We start from the raw sequence: 27,369 nt of genomic DNA, 5'->3' as shown, positions 1-27,369 counted from the left end.
AATAACAAGATTGTCAGTCTTAAGAAGTCAAGTCAATTGCTTGTTGAACATACTTAATTTTGGGTGGAGAAGCGATCCCTAAATACCTAACGCCACCCCCTGGCTACGCCCAATACTTTAGGTATTATTTTATGACCGTTGCATATGTATAATTCTCCAAATGGAAAAAAGTACTCTCAAGACCCCAAATATTAATGTGCTTTATTCTTGATCACTTACCATTAGGTCACGTCACCTAAATTCTGCGATAAAATCGCTACATTTCATCCCTTAAACCGTAATATAACATTATTAGGTACGAAACCGTTCCGTTTCGCACAAAGAACACAATAACTGATTTGAATATACTGCCATCGAATACAAATTCGTAACGGCCGGTTCGCGGGAGACATTTTACGCACGCAAATGTCTACAATCGTGGGGCTTCTAGCGCTATAAGAAGTAAATTGTCTAAGTTTCAGAAGTATTTGTTTTTGGGTAGATCGCTTTTAAAACAAAATTTCTTGACTAAGTTTGCTTAAAACTCATCAGAGCTTAGCTTAAACTCTCGGACCTAGAAATCTGAAAGAATACTGCTAATGTTTAATAGTGCAAAAAGAGCTTAGTTACAGAACCCTAAACTAACTGATGACTACGTAACAAGATGACCGATGTGCCACAGAGAAGCGTAAATCACGCCGTTATAAACATTAATAAGTCGCTTTGTGCACGGGATGCTATTCAACTCACTGTAACTCGACAGTAGTGTGAGCTTTGAAACTTACTACCTACGTGGTGGAGCTAACAAAGGCCAAATGTGAGGTGAAAATCGTTGTGAGGGGATTGTTGTATTATAATTTAAACAAATATCATATGTACAATGACAAATATATACATTTTAAACATATAATTTGTGCTTAGATATATGTAATATGTATGCATACAGACAACAGTGGTGAAGGGTCTATATAATAAGATTCCTTTCTGTTTATGTAAAATATAATATCATATTAAATCATATCATATCATGAGAAAGATTTGTAAACCGAATTAATACGTATTAGTACCTATAGGCAGTGTCGGGTTCTCTTTCTGAAAATTTCACCTTTCGCCACTGATAGATAATATATAATCTCTATTCTATTTTTTTTAATAGCTGTCTGCTAAATTCAAATTCATCAAACACGCGAAATTAAAATAGCCGTTAAGTTATCTACAATTTATCAATTTTGTTTATTTTTTCTTTCCTTAACAATAATTTAGAAAGTATGAGAAAAATTAAAAAGAAAACGTGAAGTAAATCAGATTAGTCGTTAAGTTAAGGCGTGACTAAAGGCAGTACAGATTATTTTTATATATATTACAACCGAAAATAAATCAAAGCCTATATGAAAAGAAAATTTATATAACATCTCAATATATTCTTATTTTTACAATATCCACCGAACACAATACTAGATTACGGTGTGAGGACTTCCACACATGTTTTTACCTCGGTATTATCCCACAGTAGTTCACCGAGAATAACACGCCACATAACCTCAAGGTCACAAGTAGAAGATATTCTAACTTTGAGAGTGTTGTATTAATTGTCGCTGCTTAGACGAAAACATCATGTGGTAACCTGTAGGTAAGTTTTCGATTAGAATTTTGGAATATGCTAGTCTAAAAGTTATTAAGATTGCTTGGATCAAAAGCCTAATTCTTAACCATAGGTATGTGCTGAAGCGGTATAATACAAAAAGGGCTTAATTATTCATTTCATGTCATATTTCGAGAATTAGAAGATGTAATTAATCTCCTACGAAAACAATTGAAGATCAACAACATTTGATCTTAGTCCAAGAATGCTCGCAACACCTTTGCTGGTGGTAGGATATATTTTATAGCCGCCCTGATATTGGCCACCATACATAAGTAAAAAGCCACCATAGTGGCCCACGTAAGTGTCGCGTTCTGGGATCAGCCTGTGTATATCCGTTTCCAACAGGCCGGCATAATTTTGTCGACTGTCGAGATATGATCATCTCTCAATCGTCAGTCGACACTATTGTGGACCCCACTCCACTTACCATCAGGTGCAGTGCTGTCACTTTCCCGTGCCCATATTAAAATAAAGAAAAAAATCTATTTTCAATGTCTTGTACCAAGCCTTGTATCCTGTACCACATGAGATACTAAATATAACTGACAAAATATATATTATTATCATACATTCCGTCATTATTTCTAATTCAGATATATATATGACAGTATGTATATTATTATCTGTTTTCATAACCATCACAAGCCATATAAATGATTGATTTAGCAAGAAACTTGATGCTGATATTGGAACCCGATCTAATATTGTTTGAGATATTCGTTTATTTGTTATTCTCTCGACAGATCTCGGCTCGACACTCGACGCTCATTATTATTTTAGTATCCTGTTTTTGTTGTGACGCCTCCGTTCGGTCAATCGAATAAAAGTTGGGGAAAGTGATCTAAATTAAAGTTTATTCAAGCGGGAAATGGTATGAAAAACATGTAGAAGATGTGAATGTCGTATCTTTAGAATATTTTTGATGCCATAGCTTAATAAAGATCTGTTGTTTAATAATCTGACAACGTTCAGTTGACAAATGATTTATTTTTAAATTATACTAAATACTACATCTTCCCCGACGGTCTTCCCCTTTTTTTTAGGTGTAATAAAACATTCCCATTAAATGTAATCTATAACAATACAATGATAGCATAAAATTAAATACTACATCTTCTTTTAAATCAGGTTTTCACCTTTTTTTATATTATGTAAATTAAATTATACTTTGATCTCTTCCTTAGTCGTTTGTTTTGGTTTTTTCTGTATTCTATTTCTTGGCAGCAAGAATCATGCGCGCCTTTACCAACAGTAATCTAGCAAAAATCTATACAATCTATGCAATATTTTGCAAACAAATTACATAGAAAATTTAACGAAAGAATACTCCTTAAATTAATATTATCTAATCAAATGCAACCTAATAATTCCTGATCTTTACCGAACTATAAACTCACAACCATAAATCAGAGATATCAATTAAACTTAGCTCGTATTGCTCTCAACTAAAGTTACATCTGCGGGCTGATTACACGTGTCGGTTTGGCGGGTCTACTAATGGTTTGACCCAGTTGGTGCGGTCGCGTCGACATGAGCTGCAGATCTGCAATGAAATGTACCAAAGATAATGTTGCATACCCATAGACCCTTAGCATGAATATTCAAGTATATCTTAGAGTCTAACCCCCTTATTCATAGACGTTTTTTATCTAAGGTCGGAGTAATGCTGTGTAACAAATATGTTTCTCAGTACCCAACGGCCCTATGTCTACGCACTGAGAAACAGACTTGTTATCACAGAGATGCTCCATCCTTGGAAAAAAAAGTCTATGAATTCGGGGGTAAGATTTCGACGTTAGACGATACTATACGGGAAAAAACACTCGAGCACGGCTATCTACTAGGTGAAGGTTCCAGTTGAAAATCAACGCCTGGCATTTAATGCTGAACTGGAACCATTTCGGCAGTATCATAGGATGTACGTTGCCCGAACCCTCTATGTTTTTCTGTTTTTTTTTGGACCTTTTTATTAATGTTTGCGTGTGTCCCAGTATATTGTGCAAATAAATATTCCTTTCTTTATTTCTTTCTGAATAATAAAGAATGTACCAAGCAGTCGTATCGAGTAAGGTAACGTTTAAGCATTTCATTATAGTCTTTTGACAATACTACACATCCAAAAAGACATTTGTGGTGGCTGTGCCCGTAAATATCAAATTAACTGTTCTATGGCCACACAATTAACTATTCAAAGTTTGCCCGCATCAATACCTGCCGAACTTTATTTCCATATACTCTTTTGAAATTTTCACACAAAAATTTACTTAAACGAAACCATAACTAGACATAGTAAAATGCAAATATTCGTACTACGGGTACCTACTGCAGTGGCTGTCTGTTTCGAGTGTCACGTGGCATGGTCAGCATTCTAACGATTGTCCTCATATTTCAAATTTGGAAGGAATTTCAGTTGGCTTTTGAATTGAAATATAATAATTGAAATCGAATCGAATAGGTATATTAAAACATTGATGGGCAAAGTAGGCGACTCATAATATATGTTTTTTATGACTTCTAGTTTCATTTTTATAATATTTCATATCTGTCATGTCTTTAGCAAATTTACAGTTCAGTTATGATTTACAAAATACACTGATCTAGTTTGAAAACTTATACCTGCCAATGTATTATAAGTAGGTGGTTTAATATTTCGTTTTTATTAACTTCTGTTCTTGTCACTGGGCGGATCACGAAGACCACCGCAATAAAATCCGTAAAATATAAAAAAAATATTTCAATATCTAATATTCGCGTAAATATAAGAAATCATTTAATCAAGAATCTTTTGCTCGATATGTTTTTCGAAGCATATTTTCTCAGACATCTTCCATATCACCTATTTCTCCAAAGACCAAAACAACTAAACATACTTTTTACAAATACATTTTATACAAATACCAAGAACCGTCGTCTCACTTCGCGTTTTACCATTTTTTGCGCATTCCGGCACTAGTTTTACTACCGGGTACATCGTATACCGTTCGACCTTTCGTTTTATTCGCATCGATCGCGTCCCATTCTATTTTATGTGGTTCCTATACCCGACGCGGGTCAAGTGTTAAAAGTTTTACAGCCCATTTTAAGTTTACGCATCGATAGATTGACAAATTGACTGAGCGAATTTCTTTTGTGATGGAATCGAGAAGCGGATGAAATTACGGGTCGAAGTCTGATCCGTTAACGTTGCCTGTATTTCATTTCTTGTTGTTTCCGTATAGATATTTGGATTATCGAAGAATTTTGTTTTAATACGGCTTAGAAAACTTGTTGGTATAAGTCGAAGGTCGGATTGTCCGACCTTTTCAAATGACGTTAGATGGTATTAATGTTACCGTGATATATTTGCAAAAATAATGTTATAATTCTATACGGTAAGTAATTAAGAAAGGATAAAAATATACGTGTTAGTACACAATAATATAATTATTACCTTTTGACGGCATTGGCCATTTATTATATTTAAAAAAAGTTTTTTTATGCGAACACGGGAAAGGTATCCCACTGCACCTGATGGTAAGCAAAGTAGGGTCCAGTTACTACTCGTCTACTGACGAGAGATGATTACCCCTGGACAGTCGACACATTTATTATTTATATATGACGCATTAGATATCACAGGATCTGTAGAACATGTAAGCTTTAGCTAAATTGACGTGCAGCGTGTAATCTCAGCGTATTAGGAATGTAAATGGAAAGCAGTCTATAACTGCATTAGTTAGTCGCGTAGTGCATTTATGTTCTATTGACTATATTGTACATTGAATTGAATCGCAAATTGGGCATCTATTGCTCTTAGAATACTGCGAAATACGAGGAGTATACAATGTGGAATATTACGCAATATACTGTCCTACTGCTGGACACAGGCCTCTTCTACTAGTAAGAGGATTTAAGCTCTAGTCCACCACACCGGCTTTGTGTGGGTTGACAGAAACATACGCTTGAAATATTTTTGATGAATTCCAAGGTATTTAGGTTTCCTCATCATGATTTTCTTTCCTGTTATAGTGAGCGAAAATTGATAAACAATACCCAGATAATTTAGAGATGTGTACATGATTTTGAACCTATTGACGACCGTCTCAGCAGACCGTTCCATTACCAACTAGATTTGGACAATACTACAAAAAGATTTTACTAATATAAATTGATAATATTTTTGAACAATGAACACGTTTTGAAGATATTTGGTAACCAAATAGACCATGTTCCATGTAGTTAGCATGTAAGAAACATTTTATCCCGAAAAAGTAAACATTAGGATATTAATGTTGATTATTTTCACATGTGTTAAGCCACTAACAAAAGCAGTTTGTTTATACTCTAAATAACCAAAAACATACTATGCATGAGAAAAAAAATAATTATATCCTCTTGAAAAATATATTCCAACATACTACGTATAAAAAAATATAAATAAAAAATATATCTGCTTGAACGTGAAAATATTACCTACATTTCAGTTTCACTGGACGAGTAGAAAACTAGGCATCACGTAAAAACAGCAGCAAACATAAAACGTCCAATACCATTAGAAATTACATCAAACCAACGCGAGGCTTACCAATTCCGCCGCATTTTTTTCCTAATATCTGGAAAGCTGCCAATCGGCATATCGCTCCATCGCCTTCATAAAGGTAAGTCCACACTCGCTTTATTAGGCTTTATTTTATTGAAACTTATAAAAATGTAAACTTACATATAAGAAGCCATATAAGTTAATACTCATACGTGCTTCTCAAAAGTACTGATTTAATAATCCGATTATACTTATTTTCAGTTCCGTTATTCTGCGGCGCCTTGGCGAATTTTTAAAAAAACCTAATACATTAAAATTACAATTTAATTGATTAAAAGGTAGACTACACGAACGTGGCCAATTTTAGTATGGGTGTGGCGAGGTTCAAATAATAAAACAACTAAAATGTGCATGGCATGACATTCTTATTTATTTGAAAAAAAAAACATTATCAATCCTAAAAAGTCTAAAATCGATCAATTGTTAATCGAAATTATATTATAAACGGTGATAGCCTAGTTGGGTGTGGAACGGACTGCCAAGACGAATGTCTGCAGGTTCGAAACCCAAGGGCACACCCCTCTGCCTTTTCTAAGTTTTATGTGTGTATTCTTTGTGAATTATCGCTTGCTTTAACGGTGAAGGGAAACATCGTGAGGAAACATGCATACCTGAGAAGTTCTCTATAGGAATTTCGAAGGTGTGTGAAGTCTACCAATCCGCACTAGGCCAGCGTGGTGGACTAAGGTCTAATCCCTCTCAGTAGTAGAGGAGGCCCGTGCTCAGCAGTGGGCAAGTATATAATACTGGGCTGATATTGTTGTTGTTGTTGTTAATCGAAAATCTTTCTATCGGAGGGAGGTGGTACGTCAATCGTAGAGCAATGGGGTATCCCAATGCCCTACCATGACGTGGTAGTATTGGTTCAACGTGAGCTGTAAGGCAAGGTATATACCTTAAAGGTCACGTTGAACCATGAATACAAGTGGTTTAAGACAGTATGATTAAAATTTTACAACCTTTTTGCAATTATTATAGCCTAGCATTGACGAAAGGTCAATACAAGCGGATTCCTACCGGCTTCCTTTTCGTAATATTTGTTAGCAAACTGATAAAATAATTTATTATTAATATTTTATAGCATTGTGGCCTAAAGTCGAATTATAATTAGTTTTCATTACCTACATTACTTCTTCCTGCTTCCCTGTCTGAAATTCACCCTTCACCACTATACCTTGGTCTAAAATAAACTTCAAACGCTTGCAATCGTTAAGAATACTGAAACGCGTTATCCGAAACATCTAACTAGATCACGGGACCGCTCATAAATCAATCACCGACCGCTGTCGGGGGCTTAGGAAAACATTTGTTGGGCCGGATTTAGGTTATTCCCGATATGCCTTTTGAGTACTTTATTCTGGTCATCACTAGGGTTTGATGTTTCAAGGTTTTTAGGTTTAGGGTTAGAACTTTCGTGTACGGTCTTACCAGATCTTTTAATCGTAGGCAAACGTAAGAGTGTTATATTATGTGATTGAATGCAATAGATTGCTTAAATGGTTCTTCCAATAGAGAAATAGGCTTTGTTCTCAAAGGTCTTTCAATCATGTTGGCTTTGAAGTACTAAAGCATATTTTTGACCAAAACGTTGCCACAAATTCTCCAAACATCATTGATATCATCAGTTTAGATAACCTTGAAGAATTGGACAATTTATTTGGATTATCAACTAAAAATATCGTGCCATATCTTTAGTTTCCTTTATATTAAGATGGGGCTTATGTGCCTGCCAAAAAATCCAAATACGCACCTTGTATATTGTAGTCTAGTTATGGTGAGGAATATTACAGCTGCAAATAGCAAACGTAGATTTGAATGGTCATATTCTCATCATTACTTTACTATCTAGGCACACATGTATTGAAATATGACTAACAAACATTTTTATCTATATTAATATTATACAAAGGAAAGGTTTGTAACTTCGTTTGTCTGTAGGGGCTAATCTCCGAAAATACTGAACCGATTTTGAAAAATCTTTCACTGATAGGAAGCTACATTGCCCCCGAGTTCAATAGGCTACTGTCGTGCTGAGCTCAAAAGCTCTATCTCAAAAAAAACAAAATCTTAAAAATGTCGTCAGATAGCTTAAACAAATACCCATCCAATGAACTTACCTTAATAAAGGTATCAAGTTTAGAACTTGTTAAAAAAACCTTAACAGAGTTTCTCTATCTCAATTTTACATACAAAACTTCGATTATCTCGAAATAAGGTTTCCCTGAAATACCTCTTTTGCACTTAGCACGACAGTATTATCCCAGGAAAACCTTTTCATGCGAACGGTGCCGCGGGCAAAAGCTAGTCACTAATATAATCGGTGATTATTTCCTGTGAAATTATTTGCCTTTAAGAACGAAATGTAACAACCATTGTTCAGTTAAAACATCGCTTAACGTGTTTTGTAGGTGGAGATAATTAACGAATCTCACGTTGGATGATGTAAGCTCGGTGAATTATTTTGCGTACCGTATTTGCACACCTACGTTACATAAAGGAACACCTAGGCTTCGTCATTCAGCTCGGCTAATTAGCGTGACTGTATATTGAAAACGCATATTTAAGGCTAAAGAACAAAAAGAAAAGAAATTAAAGTGAAATAAAAGTATAAATTCGTCACAACAAACAGCAACTTTATTACATATTTTGAGCCTGATGAAGGGCGGTTTACTACTATTTTCAATAAACCTTATCTCTTTGTTCGATCTACCTCAAAAATTGACCAATCAGAAGAAAGTTCTTTTTAACATACGGACAACATGGGTTATTTTGATTGGTTCATCCTCGGAATCAGATTGAAGATTGATTGGGTTAATTTTTTTAAAACGGCTGTTAATCAATGGTATTACAGATAAGATTTAGAAAGCGTTGAATAAATTAAATATTACAATTTCCCATTACATCACATCCAAATTGGCAAGAACATGTATTCTCAAAACACAATTATCGGATTCTGATCAAACGAGGGCTACGAAAATAACCCGTTTCCCCGACAGCGGGTCCACAATGCGAGATTATTCGCACCCGAATTCGCGAACTTGCCCTATAAAGAAACAATTTGTATTCAATAAGGCCCGCTCACGAGATCCTAGCTGATATAGCTGCGAATTCTCGAAAACCATCTATAAAATACTGGAATGGCTTTACTTTTTAAATTTGAAGTTTTTAGGGCCTATACACTATTATATAGATATTGAGAGCAGAGTTGCACACACCCATTAAAAAAACGTAGTATAGAAAACCTCCTCCTTTTTTGAAGTCAATTAACGTTTTTAATCGTCAGACAAACGTCAATGTTTAAATTTATACCACTGTAAATCCTTCCTTGTCAAACCTTCTCATAAGTCCTTTTTTTTTGCCTGCATTATTTTTTTTTAAAGATCGATTTACTATTCTATTTCTCCAGTATAACATTTCACAATAATCTATGCGCCTACTAACAGCAGCCTTGTTACTCGCGAATAGAATACGACGCAGACTATAAAAAGAGCTTGCTTGGGGACAACGCAAATTGACGCTTTGTTACCTTCCTATTTTACAAACATAAGGTAAATCGGTAATGTAAAGGTAAACTTCCTTGCAAATTGATTTTATAGTAAATATAAGCATATTGCAAAGACTTATTTGAAAACACAGTCCACACTAATCATTTCAGGTTACAAGGTGATATTTCGCAAATAAGTTGAGTATGAAAAGTAATCAAAAAATTTGGGTAGGTATATATTTTTTACAATGTTAATTCATGAACACTATAAAAATATAATATTCTGAAACATAATAGAACTATTATTCGAACTGAAAATGACACCAGCATAAGTCTTTTTATTACTTATCAACGCAAACCAAATATTAAACATCCCACGCGTTACTTACTTAACTCAAAACGCAAGTAAATCTAAAATCTGAACAAACAGGTGAGAGCAAATTATTAAAGTCGCATCTGAGAATTCTCGCGCAAACAAAACTCGTTTCTCAAAACTGCAACTCGACGAGAAAGAACTAAAAGCGATGAATAAAAATGAATAATGTCGTTTGAACTAATGCGTCTGGCATTAAGTATTCGGCCTGCAATCGGCGACACACGTGCATCCTTGGGCACGAGTGGCGGATACTAGCCACGAACGGCGGACGAACATTCCAATTTGATTCTTACTGCGCTTTGCACATCGTGTTTACATTGAGTGATGGACTTCGGGGATACTTACTTTTCTAGTCAATGGTTTTAACTTAAAGAAAACATAGGGTCCTGTTGAAACTGCGTCTTTTGTACGCGACAGCGCATTTTTTTGATGTATGCTCTCGGCGCATATTCAGTGCACTTATTAGTACCTACCTAATTATTATATTGAAGTACACAGTTCCCGACTGCAGCCTTATTACTTGGAGTTATAGTAGCTTTTGAATCGCGTCATGGGTGTTTAATACATATACATAGGCTCTATATTTAGAATATAACAAAATTCAATTGAATTTACTACAAAAATAATATATATAAAACTAAACCTAGTTACATTCGGTAACTATTGAAGTTTTATATAAAAACTTGACAACGACTGCCCACACCAAAACATATTTTACATTTATTATAGTCAATAAAAAGTAAAAGCTCCATAGTTCTAGCAACACAAGAGCAACACAGCGTGCATCCAAAGTTAAATCATTTACCGCGCCACCCTCGGCGCAAAGAGAAAACAGACACCGTCTGCCTGAAAAATATAGCGCTACGAAGTCATTAAGAAAACTGTAAAGGAAAATAGGAACAACTGTGAGAGAGGAAATGAGAATTGAGATGCCTTTTGAATTCAAACTTCATGAATTAGGAGACTTTTACGACGACCATTCTTTATGTATAAATTGCGCGGCCCGGTCCAGAAACAGGTTTTTTCGCAATTTGTTCGCCGATATATATATCAGTGCCAAAGTGGTTTCGGCTAGCAAAACTGAGAATAAATGGAAACAATTTAGACGTCTAGGGCAGAAAACTACATTTTAACTTTTTGTGTAGTTCTCTATATGATCGGTGGAAACAATAGAACATTAATAACACTGAACGTTAATTTATGTAATATTAGCTCTTGGCCACGTGAAAGAGTTTTCCCGGATTCAATTCCGGTTATATTTTCCTGGAATAACAAAGTAGCCTGTGTCCTTCCCAGGGTCTCAAATTATCTCCATACCAAATTTCATCGAAATCGGTTCATCATGTTTTGACAGACATACGCGGCGAAGAACTTTGTTTTATAATATGTAAGTGTAAAGATTAATTCGTTAAGAATATTCTTTTCTGAGATTTGATGTAAGTAAAGGAGGGCAGAAAAATAAAATTTATTTTCAATATGCGTTACAAAAACACTAAATTCGACGTTCGAATTTCCACCACTGGAAGACTACCAGTTCATGTAATTCTATAATAATTTTAATGAAATATTTATTACCTAAGCATTTTTAGAATACCTAAATTTTCCTGTTTTTCGGTATGAAAAATTATATTGTTATAACGGTAACCCTGCTTATTTACACAGCTTATATTATACAACGAGGAATACTTATAAGAAAATCATAAAAAATCATGATTAGGCTAACGATATTATATTTTTATTATAGAACATATTGTGATAGATGTTTACTAATACTGAAGCGTACAACAAAATAGATTTTAATAGAACATTATCGAAAATTTACATCTTGTAAAAAGTGAGGTAGCTGTGGTGGAAGGTAATTCAAAGAGTCCCAACTACGATCCTTTACTGCATTATCTTTTGTTTTAATTTTCGAGCCAATAAGCGCATGATAATTTTTTTCTGATTTGTTACATAGGCTTGAGATATCCAACAATTCATTGGGAACTGTTTCGTATTTATCAATATGATATGGACATATAGCTTCGACAACGTAACAACACTCTTCAGATCTTGGGTTTTTGGGTAATATCGGGCGGCAGTCACAAGGTTTTATTACAATATGGGGGGACTTAGCAGAACCTCCTGATTTGCTACCAGCACAACACGGTTCCTTGCATTTCTGCGGATCGCAAATCTTGTAACCACCACACGAATTTTTTCTTTCCTTCGTCAAATCTGCGCAATTCCCAAATTTCAAATATGAACCACTGCATTTTGATGCACCTTGTAACCACCTGTCTAATTGTAATTCTTTACACACACATTTCGTTTCGTCGCAAGAACAGGTTTCTGGCTTTGCGTTGCAGGTTGTGGTCACTGATTTGTTCACTGGACTTTTTATAGATTCAATGATATGTTTCGACAGCTCATCACCAAGATTTGAAATTTCGGTACTTTTTACATTTTTAACCATTCCCTCGATTACTTTTTCATCAACCGTAATGTATATGTTTCCCGATGGAGTTATTTTCAGCGATCCATAACCACAATTGTTTTCGCCATCGCTATTCAAAGCAATAGTTATTTCGCCAGATATTGTTCTTTTAATAGGAATCAAGCCTTGAGAGCCACTCAAATAATTTCTCAAGCGATTTACAAAATCCTTCTTGGATTCTTTATTTAAAACCACTGCGTATTGTCCGGATGCGGTTCTTGTAAGAGTAGCTGAAGGCTCCAGCAAGTCTTTCTGGTCTGGTAGTTTCATCTTAACTTTGTCGTATAAATGTGAGTCACTGCAAGATTTCGTATCGTTGAGTGTAGTTTCTTTCATATTGGCCGTTTTTGTTTGCCGGCTAGATGGTGGTAATTTGTCTAAGAGTTGACCAAAAACCTTTGATGATGAGGTATCCTTTGGTGAAATACTATCAGCAGATTCAAATATCGGATCATTTACGAGCATTTTAATATGTCCTGACGGTGATTTAGTCAATAATGCATTAGGCTCATTATCCGATAAATCATTATCGTCAAGAATAACCATAAAGTTGCCAGACATAGTTTCATCAAGCTCTACGAAACATTCATAATCATCTCCTATGCATTCGTCTATAGTTTGCTTGAATGTTTTTTCGTATTCCTTGTCCAAAACCAATTTATAGTTATGAGATGGTGTTATTTTTAATACGGCAGGAGGATCTTCCACGAGTTTGTTAGGGCTCTTTACTTTTACCCTAAAGAATTCATTTTTTGTTTTGATTTCATGTGCATAATGAGTAGGTTCTGCGACTTTCAAAATGGAGTCATTAGCGACTAATATAATGCCACCAACCGTAGACCGTCTGAGTGATACATTATAATGATCTTCGTGACTTATTTGTAATAATAATGTACCCGATCCTGTTGGTGTCAATAAAGCAGGACACTCTCCTGTTTTAAATGTTACATCCCCAAACGTTGAAATATTACTCACATCAATAGCTATAACGCCAGGTGAATTTTCAATCAATGTTGCTTTTATTTCTTTACGTACACCATTTCGCCCCATTACTTTCAACATAATATCCTTTTTACCCTCGTTCCAAAGGCGTTGTAATTCTGGTAAACAACTCTTATGATCTGTTACATTACTATCATCAGATATTTTAGGAATATTTCCATTTGTTCCTAAATGATCTTTACAATCACATGCCGCTTCGCATATATTCTTTTCCGGTTTTTCAGAGGAATTTGTATTAGTATTCATTATATTATTGATATCTATATCATTTTGCTTGAATTTATTTACGAATCCTTTTTGAACTTCTAAATATCTAGTGCCAGAAGGTGTCTTCTTTATTGCTATTCTTTGCCTTTTGTCCAATACATTTTCGTCCGGGCTAAAATCAATAATATTATGCCCAGAATCAGTTTCAGTCAGGGTTACAAAGAGATTTGGATTTTCTGCACACTTCTCTTCAATCAGTGCAATCACTTTTTCATCTAGTTCTAAGGCCAATTTCCCTGATTCGGTAGTTTTTAACTCGGTGAATAGATTACTTGTGTGGTCATCGTCACCAAAGATTACTTTAAAACGCTCCTTCGGGTTTTCTTCCTTTATATCTTTACCGAATGTTACGTTTTTGCTATCATACGATTTCGCCGGTAAACTAATTTCGGAACTTAAATGTCTTTGAGCTTCAGAAAAAACATCAGTTTGAACGCTGGGCACTTTCTTAAATTTTTCTGCCACGCTAATTTCACTATAAATCTCTTTTCCTATTTCTTTTTCTATTTGGGAGTAACTTCTATTTGCTTTCTCTTTGGCTTCATCCCATAAAGATCCGCATGTAACCTTATCACATGGCTTGATTATTCCTGCTTTCAGTTGTTTTGAATCTGCAAGTTATTAACAAAACATGTATAGAAATTCACGTGTTAAAACCTGTGCACCAGATGGATAGGTTTAATGTGGAAAACTTACGTGGGAGTACAAAACAATTGAAAGCAGTATAATACCCTCAAAATAATACATTATTTATTAATATAATAGCTATAAAAATCCTATCTCTTTACCTTTAACTTTAACCTAAAGCTAGAATAAGTTATGCAAAAGTTGTGGTCCAAGGACCGTATAAAGAGAAAGAACTGGAGGCAGATCCCGCATTCACTATACTGACTTGATTAAAACGATAACATAGTCCTCCGAGACAGAGTGTATATACATGTAGCTTTACTAATCGACAAAAATGAAGAAGTATTAGCAGACCTGTGAACATAGCCGAAAAGACTAACGACGCCGACAATTTTCTAGTTCCTGACTAAGAAATAAATAACTAGTTTCTTAGTCTGCAATCACCTTTAGATTGATCTGCTATTTTCATAATAAATATCTCAGTTGTAAATATTGTTAATTTCCAAATAGTTCATTTTATAATTGCCGTAAACCCCTTAATTTTTTATATTGCCTTGCATTTGATGTATTACTCGTTCCTAAATTGGTACATTTCATATTAGTGAGATCGTTTTTTATCTTTATATGACTTAATCTATCACGAATTACATTAAGCTGTCGCATTTTTTCCTCTATTTCAACATTTTCATTTTCACAAACCCTTAGACTATTTCTTGACATTATTATAGGTGATTCATTACACTTCGTGACTCTCTTTTTAACCACTTTAGATTGGTTTACATTCTTGAATATAAACTGCAATTTCATCTGCTGCGGAAAACTGTTTTTGTCACGTTTATTTGTTTTTTGTTTCGTATTGTACTGCTTATTTGTTTTTGATCCTTCCAATGATTCAATTTTCATTTCTACTTCATTAACTGTTGCATCACTACAATCGTCTTCTCTTATTTTTGTTAATGAAGCTATATTTTTCATCAAGGAATCAACAGTGACCCATTCAACTTCAGAATCATTATTATTTTCTACTTCTGGCACTATAATGTCTTTCATCAGTTCCTGAACTGTATCGCAAACTTTTCTTCCAAACATATTTGCATAAGTAGTTGGTAAATCACCGTCAGTTTCAATCGTTTGCTTTTCGTGTGAATTTGTTGAAAGCAGTTCTACATCATCTACATTTTCGATATTTTTACTACAAGTGCCGGTGAATTGAGGCTGTAATATAACTGCCATTCCTGCATGAATTTTGCTATCGAGTTCATTATTTTTAGTAAACTCATTACTATCACTATTATTATACAAAGTGACTAATTCATCTTTACTGAAAATCTTGTCTGGTTTTTTGTGCTTAATCGATCTGGTATGGATTATCACAAGAGGTGTGCTATTCGAAAGTTTATTTTGGGATCGACATGCGCAACCTTCGTTAACATTCGAGGACACATCATTTTGCACTGAATATATTCTTCTATTTGACTCAGCGTTACTGAATTCGTCCCCAGTGTTCACCTAAGATAAATACCAATCTTAATTTCAAGTTTCTACCACAAGCATGGTGGTTCATTTTACGACATCGGAGAAAATAAAACCACCATGCATTTTCGTTATGTTTATTTCAAAAACAAACTATTACAATAATATCAATCCATTAAATTTCACTACGATGTTGCGATTCATTGATATGGTTCATTTGAGTCGTTGCTTATGTAAGAACAACTTACTTTATCTATTGGTGCCATATCACCATATCTTCCCATAACTTCCTCGATAATTCTCTCGCGAGGTTGACTTCTACGATCTAAAACGACGAAATATCTTGATACAATATACTCCCACGTAAGTTGTGACAACTTTATTAATGTTTCGCTTACCTTGACAGTTGCATGGTTTTGTTGTGGCTCGTCCACATTTGCATGTCATCTGAAAAAGAGTTTTAAAACACTTATTACCTCAACCTAAATGATTAAAAGACACGAAATAATTAGCTCATATAAACTTAAAATATGTCCATCATTTAAAATGCAAATATATACTACAGTTGCCATTGAATTACGCTTGACAGCATCTATATCAAAGAAATATATTGACATAATGCTAAAACAAAACATACCAACTCATCCAAATCCTGGAAATCGGGTACTTGAGGTACCGTACTCTTATACCCCTTGGGAAGGGACACCAGCGACTCCGGCCCCAGAACACACTGAGCCGCCCTCATGTTCTTGGAGAAGCGGCACGACTGCTCCCTGCAAGGGTCTGGTCTCCACGCTGCAATGTCAGCGCCCACATGGCTTGGCACTGCATGCATCGCGCAATCAGCACCGCATGCTGCTGTCTCTCTGTGTGGACACTTTATCACCACACCCTGGAGAAGTGATTTGATTGCTGAATTGACTAGCTGAGTAAAGGGGCCATAAGCAAAATGCCTGTTCCCAATTATTAACGCTAACAGAAAACAGAAATGATATTTGGGAATGACATAATTTATGCTATCGATGTATATCGCGATGACGTCACATTCACATACATAATATTAGCGTTAACGATTGTGATATCTTGTCTACGACCCCAGACCTCGCCAGACTGGGATCGAGGTTGGGGGTGATATTACCGTCGCGTGTTGATCTCTTGCGTGTTAAATCACCACGCAAAGCTTAGTGTGGCAGTTTCTATGTCTTCCATCATTTGTGATTATAATTCGCAAGCCATGAGCACGCAATCAACACGCCACGTAAATATCACACCAAGCTATGTTCTATGTCTGGCAAAGCGTTTAGTATTACTAGAAATCGATCTGATATCTAAGTGTGACCTATATAAGAGTTAAAGAAAGGAATAGGAGAACTAAAGAGGGGAAGCACTTTCCTTAACCTAGGTATTAAATCATTAAAATATTTATCTAATTGGAAATTGCATTTTTTAAATAATAACTAATTTATAATAAATACATTCTCATAATTATTGAGTGTTTTAAAATTTTTAATTCTAATTCTAAATTTAATAAATCCTAGTTCGTTAGCTGAATAGTTTCAAGGAATGTTTTTTAGTATTATGAAATACCTCATCCTCCTTGTCTTGGGTTGGCGGCGGACAAGGTGAAGGTTCTTGAGGTGGTGGCGGTGCTTTCTTCAGACATATACATGCCTTAGGACCTTTAGGACAATTGCATTCGCTGACACCACCCCAGCGACCACACGAATCCTTTAATGAAAACAATAACTCAAACCCAAGGCTACGAGCAATACACTATAAAGAACAAAAATAATTATCAGAAAAATACAAAGGTCTCTCAAAATAAGGGAAAATAAACATACACAAGACTTCACAAATTTAATTCATATAAAATATTAGTAATAATATGTGCTTTTATTTAATTATTTATATTACTAACCTTCTTTGCTGGAGTTGCCTTATCCTCTTTAGGTGGTTTAACGACTTTTACTTGTTTCAAACAAAGCATGAGCTGCTTATACATCTCTGGATCCATCTAAAAGCAATTACGAAATAAGACCTTCTTAGAGGAGCTATAATTTTTAACTTTCAAATAACTTGAATCCCTGCCAACTGAATAACGTACTTGTTATTCTGAATATATGGTAAAATCGGGATGTTGAAATATGGCATCCAATTTGAGAACATATTAGATCGAATAAAATCAATATTTCTCACAGTGAATGTGCATAATTCTTATCAAAATTTGTAAGGCATACCTGGAATTTGGCCCAAAATACTCCTGTTTCGAAATTTCAGAGTAAATGCTATAAACAATTCATAAGAGTACAAATGTAAACTATACCTTTGAAGGAGTAAATGGTAAACAAATACATATTATCAAAATTATCGACGAAAAGTGGGTGCCCTAATGGCACTACTATCTTCGGGAATATAGGCATGTTGTTTTCGTTTTTTTTTTAAATTAAGAGCGTTTACGCATCTGCGCGCCGTATGTCTCAAAAACAGCACTTTTCGAAGGAGATAATATCCATCAAAACATTATTTTAAAAACATATGAATTAGTAATTATTATAGAAAATTTTGTTGTCTAAAAAGTTAGTAGAGAAAATTTTTAGATTTATTGAGTATTTGTAAATTGTTTATTGATTACTGAACAGAGGTTTTCAAATTTGCGCTTCGAACGTCTATTTCGAAGCTCAAAATATCGTAAACCACTAAGGAACATAACAATATGTTATTTTTATCTAACTAAAACGATCCTGAAGAAAAAAGTTAGTAGAGAAAAAATATCTTTTTATGTTTAATTCATGAGAAATAAAAATTCAAAGAATTCGAAAATTTCAGAAATGTTGGTCATTTAAATGATTTTTTATCACTATATCTTACTTAATTGAATATAATATTGGATTATTATAATAGAAGAACATTTCCTTAAAACATACAATTTAAAAATTCTACAAAATTAGTTCTGTTATTTGTCTATAAATATTTTAAATACCACTATAAAACGCAACGCGCAAATCGTTTCAAATTAGTCCGCCTTGAGGCTTTCTAGAGAGATCGTATCGCTCGTCGCTCCGGCGAGACTCCAGTTGGACTTTGCTGTGCGTAGAAAAATAGTCACGTGTATACAGTGATTGCCACATCTTAGTACTTTAGTAAGTCAAATATTTTTCCTTTAATGATTGACAATAATTTTAGTAGTTACTATAAATTATTATTATATTATTATGTTTCAGACACAATGGGAAGTAAAGCTATTTCTAGGCAAGAAAAGGAAACGTAACAACGCTGAAACTTCGGCTAAAGCAAAAGCTAAAAGATTGATGTACTAATGTTATAACATGCGTCTGTAGTATGGTTGTTGCTTTTTACTCATTAAACACTTGAGCATAGTTACTCGAAGGAAAAAATTGAACCTTAAGCTAAAAACAATTAGCCCATTGAAATGTTACATGAGCTTTGTATTTTTTAGAGGACCCAATTTTATTTTTAGAACATGTGTCGGGGGTCAATAGAAGCTTAATCTCAAGTTTGTGAGGTCGCCCCCCTTGTCACCTGGCCGCCATCATGGAAAAAGGGGTGAAAACACTTTTATCGCGATATCTCGGAAACTATGCGTCTTACATAAATTTTGTAAAGTCATAATTTGTAGCAAATTGTTTTGCCTACAAATATGTTTATATAACTTTTTGCCCTAAATTAAAAATTAAAGAAGTTATAAGCAAAAATGAGAGAAAATGTTTATAAAAGTTTTCTTTTTTGCCCTATAACTTTTTTTTTACATTTTACAAAAAAATTACCTCAAACTAACTTGTAAATGATCTTTTGAGGAAAATTGTTCCCTATATTTTGTTTTTATTTCATTCATTTAAAACGCTGTTACAGCGCTCCAAAGTTTACCGGGATCGTCAATGCTCATGAGAATCCGGTCGAAACAAAATTTTAAACTTATTTTTGATTTTTTTTATTGTAAATATATTATTTATAATTTTTTTGTTAAATTCGTACAACTTTACTTATTTATTCCTAACTCTTTTCTTTGCCATAGAACTTACCAAATTTAACTTATCGAATGTTATGCAGGTAGAAAAGGTATGAGTTACCATTTGGGGATAAAGGAGAAAAAAAAACATATTTGCAGGCAAAACAATTTGCTACAAATTATGGCTTTACAAAATTTTTGTAAGACGTATAGTTTCCGAGATATCGCAAAAAAAGGGTTTTCACCCCTTTTTCCAAGATGGCGGCCGGAGGACAAGGGTGGCGACCCCACAAACTTGAGGTTAAGCTTCTATTGACCCCCCACACATGGCCCAAAAATAAAATTGCGTCCTCCAAGAAATGCAATATTCGGTCCTTAAATTGTAACATTTCAATGGACTAAACGCACATTTCAAAACTCGTTTTACGCCCGCGGCGTGCGCGGTTGTATGCGGTACCCGCTGTATTGGCGGCCAACTATTAGAATCGTGCGGGCCACGGTAGCACCAGCGCGCTCTGTGGTTAGTAGGTGGGCGACTGCAGTAGTCGGTAGGGGAGGGGTGGTTACAGAAATCTGACGCCATTTTCCTCCATCGTGATCGTTTCTGATATGTGTCCATGGCGTTTGGAACTCAACTGACCGTTAACTGTCCATCTTGTAACCGCCCGCCTTGCGATAATCGCTCGCCAAGTTTGCAGGACATAATCGGAACCGCGGTGGTTACAAATCGCACAGATCTCCGGTCGTCATGAGTTTGGAAATAAAACAGCCGTTTCTCAACCACGGCGGGCGCGAGTAAAAACCGCTTCGTGAGTTCTTAGTCTCATAGAATCACTTTGCTGTCCCGTTGTCAAAACGTTTACAACTCGCCAAATACCCAGTGCGCGAGTCCCACTCGCACTTGGCTGATTTTTGCATAATGCATAGGTACGCTTACTTTCAAATAACAAGGTTTTTGTGTTCACTGATGCGCACTGTTAAGAAAATTCAAGTGACGAGAGACGGAATCCTATATCTTTCTCCTCTTTGAACCTTAGAAATAAGGGATTTGGTAATTTATGTAGCTAGTGAATAAAACTACTAGTAGTAGTTAGAATACCTATCTTCTTAACTATTTGGGCTAGTTTAGGTTTACACGCTCACATCAATTTTACATATAATTTTATCCTGACGTTTAACCCTGTGCAGGTTTCGGCGTCATTATACTTGTATAAATTAAACGCGTCTAGATCCATATGCAGTTTTACTTAAGTATGTAGTGTTTGCGTAAACTTCGATAACAATAATAGTATATTCTATATATTTTTTAATTTTTAGGTAATCCTGCCTGATATTACACTCAAAATAAATAAGGTTATTAAAAGCCGCAAAATTATAGATTTTCAATATTTTTTGGATCAAATTAAAACACTCAATAACCACAACAGAGCAACAGGTTGTAGTATCGAACATTTACAACTATTGAAAGAGAATGTTTGCTTGCAGTCAACATTTTTAATGAAGTGTAATATGTGCAATATGGAATTTAAGCTATTTAAGCGCTAAGAGATATACTGATAGTATGGACGTATATCGTGGAACTGTGAATGGAGCTATGATGACTGAAGTTGGTAGATAAAATTTAAACGAACAGTTAGCTTCCATAGATTTACCAATATTAACGCAAAATGTTTACATGAAATGTTACGACGAGTTAGCTAAATGATTGAAATAAGCTGCAGAGGACAGGATGCAAGAGGCCGCTAGGGAAGAAACTGATAAAGATGTTGCCTGTGGCGATGTAAAAGACGGTATTCCCGTACTTACAGTCAAAGCTGACTGCTGTTGGTAAAAAAAAAGTACTGAACCAACTATTTTGCTTCGTCGTGTGTCGCAAATATTATGTAAAACTATGGATATAAAACTGGTAAATTGTTATACATGGATATATAATCGATCGATTGATGATCGATGTCACTGAGAAGCAATACCTATTAAAAAAAAAACTATCCAAAAAATATAACCAACTTCCGAAAAGAAGTCTTTTATTTCTCACTTTTAGTTATACACCTAAAAATGACATCTCATTACATACACCTTCTGACTCAAAATATACATTCCAATGTAATTTCTAATGACTTAATTTAAACTTTCAATACGCTAAATATTAAAAACTGCAGATCTATGGAGTAATTATGTGGTCCATTATAAACATCGTAGCACAGTAATTTTCCTGATTTATTGTCTGATTACGGAGTTCTGGTGCCTATCTTTCGGCTTCATGATGAGCTCCACTTTACTAAAGAGCCCTTTTTCTAAATGCAAATGCTTAAATTTTTAAGCATTTGCATTTAAAAGTGAAAATAACAATTTGTAAAATTGCCGTTAAAATTTGTTATAAATGTTTATTTTTTTTATAATTACAAAATGATACATATAAACTATTTCATGATGAATTCTTATATATTTAATAATAGAATTCTTCATTTATCATAAATTCATAAATCATAAGTTACATTCCAAATAGATAATTAAAGCGAAAAGATCAAAATTGGTTGGTCTGACTATAAAGATAGCCGACGCGCTAACTTTACGCACACAGCTACACACGGTTCTGTGTGAGTGAATTTTGCGAAGAATTACCTATAGTTGACTTTACGCGCGGCACGTAAACGCTCTTAAGTGTCAAATTCACATGTGGCACATAACATTTAATTGCATGTTATTAGACACATCCTAACTAAGTGGCTCAACACTAATTCCGACACCCAATTGTCAATTTACTCGATTTTACGTAAGATATAGCATTTAGATAGTAATTACCTCGCATCGAGTCTTGACAGCTCCACCGACAATCGTTAAGTTCAAATTCTTTTTAACCGTCGTCAATATGAACTCTTGGAGTATGTTCCTGGTCTCCGTATCCAACTTGCCATTCCTGCTTTTCTTCAAGCAATTCAACACAACATCGGCCACCGCCTTTCCCGGACGCGTCTTAATTTGTTTTTCTAACACAGTATACATATTATCAAACACATTATCTAGAAACTTCTGCTTGACGGTCGTACAAACGCAATCCATGGTATGATCAGGGGAACAGTGATCCTTCTCAAGTATACAATCCCTCTCTTGAATACATCTGGGACAGTCTGTACAGCATTTCCTAATATCCATAGTATCAGTACATTCGTGGCATCTAATACATCTCACTTTGAACTCTTTGATTTGTTTGTCTACTTTAGCGATTTCATTGGATATTTCTTGCTGTCTATTTTTGCACTTATCTCTGCACTGATCGCATGTTTGTTTTAATACGTCCAATTCAAAATTTAGGGCTTCTTTCTGAAAATTATACAAGGCGAACACTCTCCTTAGTTCTACTTCTAAATTTGTTAACAATATGAACAACGGCAATCACACTTGCACCAAAAAAGACAGGAATATATTTCCTTTTCTTTTTAATTAAATAGGTATTATTGCATTACTGCAGCACTCCAAATATTCAATTAAATATTAATAAGTAACGTTATGTTTTGGCTAATAGTACCTCTGCTCTGAGATCTTCGTTTTCTATTTTCTTCTTCAGTAACACTTTGCATATTTTCTGCAGTTCTTCCCTCGCTTCCTGCACGTACTGCGCTCCCTCCTGTTCTTTGTCGCTCTTGTATTTCCGTTCTTCTATAACTACTTTCTGAAGTCTCGAAATTTCCGTGGCTATTTTAGCTATTTTCGCCTAAACATAACATTTCAATGGTTTAAAGTAGAAATTATATATATAATAAAAATCAATTCTCAATATTTTTAAGCTTTCACGTCAGATATTTTTATACTAACAAATTTCTCATAATGATATTTACTAACTTTGTTAGTTAGAATGTTAAATTGCAAAGCATATTTCTCCATTCAGTCATATCAAAATTATTTATTTCTTAACAAATAATAATTTCAAGACATAAACAACATACCTCAGAAGCCTGCTTCTTGGTACCAAACGATTTCTTGACAGCGTCCATGTCCTTCTTGTTATTTTCAATCCTCTTCTTGAAGTCCTCAATCTCAACATCCATGCACTTGAGGTCACTGTTCTTTTGATTGATTTTGTCCTTTATCTCTTCGTGGCACTTACCTATACTGACCAGCTGTAGTTCTAAATCTTTCTTGTTTTTACGCCATTTCGCTGTACTTGCTTCCACTTCTTTTAGCTAAAGAAATTTTGTAGTTAGATAACCTCTTTAGAATATACGTAACTGATTTAATTTTATTATATGCTAATTATTTTAATCCATTGCTAAACCCAGGACCTTTTTAATAGTACTGAACATAGAGATAAGTTTCTTAATCAGCAGTATCATTGATAAAATTGTCATACTTGTTGCATTAACGTCTTCTGCCGTTCCAAAGATTCGTTAATCTTCTTATTATAAGTGTCCTCCATGCATGTCCACATGCAGTCGGCCTGTTTGAGCAACTGCACCCCTTCCTTTTCCCTGTGCTCCAGATGTTGGATCTGATCTTGAAGCACGTTCTGTGTATCCATTAATTCTTTGATCCTGGCGTTGCATTTCTTGTCGAAGGATGCCGCCTTTCGTGATACAATTAATAAAATTAGAGCTCATTTTCCCAAATGATTCCTAATTTAACCCGACTTAATATAAATTAAGACAATTGATTGATAATTTTGGGCTTGCAACAGCCATTGAATTTGTTCGTATTAAGTATATTTTATTCTACGAATAATTCTCAGGTAGTCAATAATTATCAATCCTTAGGGAACTAAAACACCTAATTTGCAAACAAATTACATAAACAAAACAACGACATTAAGAATTAACAAAACCGTATTAACCTACCTACAATTACAATCCCAAACTAAAAGTTAGGTAACAAGAAAATCTCAGTAAATAAAAGAAAATTTTGTCTAAATAAATTAGTTTGTAATTAATTTGAGAAGCCTTGGAAGGTGCGCAGATGTATTTCTTACGTTAGCATCTAAACCACTTTAAACGTCTAGACCATTTCTTTTTATTCTTTTACTCTTACTTTTTAATTAAATTCGCAGAAATATTCTTGGACTGAAAAGACGTTATGCGATATCTTATTTAAACTTCTGTTCCACAGCCAAAGAAATGCTGGATTTGGAAGTAATAAGGCGTATTATTTGAAAAGTCGTTGTGACAAGGTGTCGCAGCGTCCTTAGATATTGATACAAAAATAACAATTACACAAAATATGTTAATACCCTCATTGAAAAATATAGTCACAGTCCGCCCCGTGACCATGAGGAAATTTATTCCAATGCCTAACATTCGCGTAAACATAAGAAATCTATTGAATATTATTAATAAACAATTAACTTTACCTCCTTCAAGTTACAAAGGACCTTGCTCAGAGGCAGTACGTCACTGCCGCCACTCGGCGAGACAGACTTCGACGCGCAGCACTTCGGGTTATCACTACCGCTGCTGCATATTCTATATTTATTAGAATAAATGTTGATGTTGAAAAACAAAATACACATTACGCCTTTATTCCCCTCTAGGCAGAGATGCAATTAGGGCACCTGCTATTCTTCATGCATATTCCGTCTCATGATGTGATAGAGGTCGAGTGATATGTCACCCAAGACCCTAAGTAGATACTAAGCAGAAAAACCCTAATATCACTTTACCGGACTTTATTCGAACCCAGGATCTCAGAGTGCTGCCGTACGACGCATGCAGTTCATCAGTCACCGAGGCAGTCAAAGATAAGAATAAACCGATCTAAATATCGCATCTGTAAGCATGGCATATAGACTTTATTTTGATTGGTCTATTTAAGTACCGAGAAATAAAAACAGGCCCTTCGTAAAATTGATCACGATGAATGTGCGCTTTCATAAGCAATATTAACATAGAACTCGATCGTATTGACACTATCATGATTCCTAAAGACTACTAACTTTCTAATCTTATTTATAGTCTCCCGTCTCTGGTCATCGCCATCGTCCTTTTTACAACACTTGCCAGCCATGTAGCAGGTGATGTTCTCTGGACGAAACGCGCGGTCATCCCCCGCCATCTCTACCAGACCTAACCTCTGCTGTATAGCATTCTGGTGGAGTAGAAAGAACGAGAATGAATGCCATTTATAATATACTAAAGTTAAATAAACGAATGATTAATTAAGTCGAGTGAGCGTCCTCTGAAATCTGCCGAGGCTGAAGAGGCTGCCGCCCATAGGCTGCGACCTATACGGCCTATTTACAGATCCAGGACTGATGAGGTAGATAGGTTTGAAGATATCTAAATAAATTACTACAGCTACCTTTTTTTGGGCTGTTAGAAATCGTCTTTCTAATAAAAAATCCGAATTATCTTCGTAGCAACTAACTCTATAGAAGGAATGGCAATATTGAAATAAGAAGTAATACCGCCAAATTCCTCATTATTTCCTAACTTAAAATAATTCAAATTATTCCCCCAATGGTTACCCAACGAAACTCATAAGAAGTGATCACCCCTCTTTAACAATCATGATATGAGAAGTATGCACTACCAAGACTAACGGAAGGCATAGGAATAACGGAGATGTGTGTGTTTGACATACTTACTACTAAATCGTAATCAGGATCTTCCTTGAGAATGTTCCAGAAGTCGCACAATAGTTGTATGCCAGCATCGGAATTGCCAGGTGCTTCCGGGTGCGACCCTTGGGCTGATCTAGTTAAATCTTTGATGAGCTCGTCCAGCGCTCGGTAACGGCGGCTCAAACACTCCGGGACGTCGCGCATTTTTAAATACTATTGTCTACAAAATAAAATACTTCCTATATACTACAATTATTTTCAAAATATTTCCATCGATTGTACAAGTATAATTTTCTACTTTACATAGTTCAGATTACGTCTCCTTTATCTGGAGTGTTAGCGTAAGCGTAGTTGATATTCTAGGTTCAACTCCCAAGTCTAAAAATAAGTGTATTTTCTCATATATATTTTTTTTATTATTAAAATTATGTATGTACCTTCAAATATTTTACATGTAATTTCTTGTGAAGACGTTATAATGTTATGTTTCTATTTCGTCCTTGACATGATTTGAGAAATAAAAAAGTAAATATTTTTGATAATTTAATTTTTTTCCATGCTTTTTATTGCTATAATTTTGACATACTTTTAGATTTTTTAGTGCAATTTCATCCTATAATGAAAGAATAAAGAAAGTGACTTTTAAAAGAGGAAAGCAATTGTTCCAGCCAGTATGCCTTTTTAATTTTCCCGCCACAAAAACATTTCATTTTACTGAACCTTTACAGTAAATTATGAAAATAATGTTCGTATTGATTTCATACTACAAACAATACATGTAATATTATTATTTTATTGTTCCTCCCAATTTTTTAAGTTACTATTTTTCGTTTAATTTTTAAAATAGCTCTTTAAAAAAGTATTGATAAAAGTATCTGAGTAAAAGTACACATTTTCATAATGTTAAGGACATTCCAAAACCTAATATAAAAATATTTAAAAAAGGT

The 27,369-nt window shown here is 34.7% G+C and overlaps 1 protein-coding gene across 6 annotated transcripts; it reads right to left on the bottom strand.

Moving 5' to 3' along the window:
* Positions 1–11,776: 11,776 nt before the first annotated feature.
* Positions 11,777–27,077, bottom strand: LOC115441368. 6 transcript variants are annotated; one of them, XM_037440487.1, is made up of 14 exons: positions 26,860–27,077; positions 26,447–26,642; positions 25,796–25,947; positions 25,214–25,325; positions 24,224–24,436; positions 23,820–24,056; positions 23,402–23,587; positions 22,678–23,196; positions 17,827–17,922; positions 17,496–17,636; positions 16,546–16,800; positions 16,307–16,355; positions 16,157–16,233; positions 14,796–15,944 (listed from the first exon to the last, which is right to left on the bottom strand). In XM_037440487.1, exons 2-14 carry the CDS (start codon positions 26,624–26,626, stop codon positions 14,952–14,954), a joined length of 3,210 nt encoding a protein of 1,069 aa, XP_037296384.1. In that variant the 5' UTR covers positions 26,627–26,642; positions 26,860–27,077; the 3' UTR covers positions 14,796–14,951. The 6 variants fall into 6 exon arrangements, with proteins under 6 accessions (XP_037296381.1, XP_037296382.1, XP_037296383.1 ...); XM_037440484.1 differs by lacking the exons at positions 14,796–15,944; positions 16,157–16,233 and adding an exon at positions 11,777–14,419; XM_037440485.1 differs by lacking the exons at positions 14,796–15,944; positions 16,157–16,233; positions 26,860–27,077 and adding exons at positions 11,777–14,419; positions 26,726–26,807.
* Between the last annotated feature and the right edge of the window lie 292 nt (positions 27,078–27,369).

The sequence above is a fragment of the Manduca sexta genome, chromosome 19, assembly GCF_014839805.1.
Source record: "Manduca sexta isolate Smith_Timp_Sample1 chromosome 19, JHU_Msex_v1.0, whole genome shotgun sequence".
NCBI classification, from domain to species: domain Eukaryota; kingdom Metazoa; phylum Arthropoda; class Insecta; order Lepidoptera; family Sphingidae; genus Manduca; species Manduca sexta.
This window is presented reverse-complemented; position numbering and strand designations above follow the sequence as displayed.

What these genes read in the sequence shown, in the direction of transcription:
- LOC115441368 (XM_037440484.1), bottom strand. Translation starts at nt 26,626, where the DNA reads ATGCGCGACGTCCCGGAGTGTTTGAGCCGCCGTTACCGAGCGCTGGAC. An exon ending in TCCTTTGTAACTTGAAGGAG is followed by an intron (nt 24,437 to 25,213) that starts GTAAAGTTAATT and finishes GTATCACGAAAG; the next exon opens with GCGGCATCCTTCGACAAGAA. An exon ending in AAAACCATGCAACTGTCAAG is followed by an intron (nt 14,420 to 16,306) that starts GTAAGCGAAACA and finishes AATAACTTGCAG; the next exon opens with ATTCAAAACAACTGAAAGCA.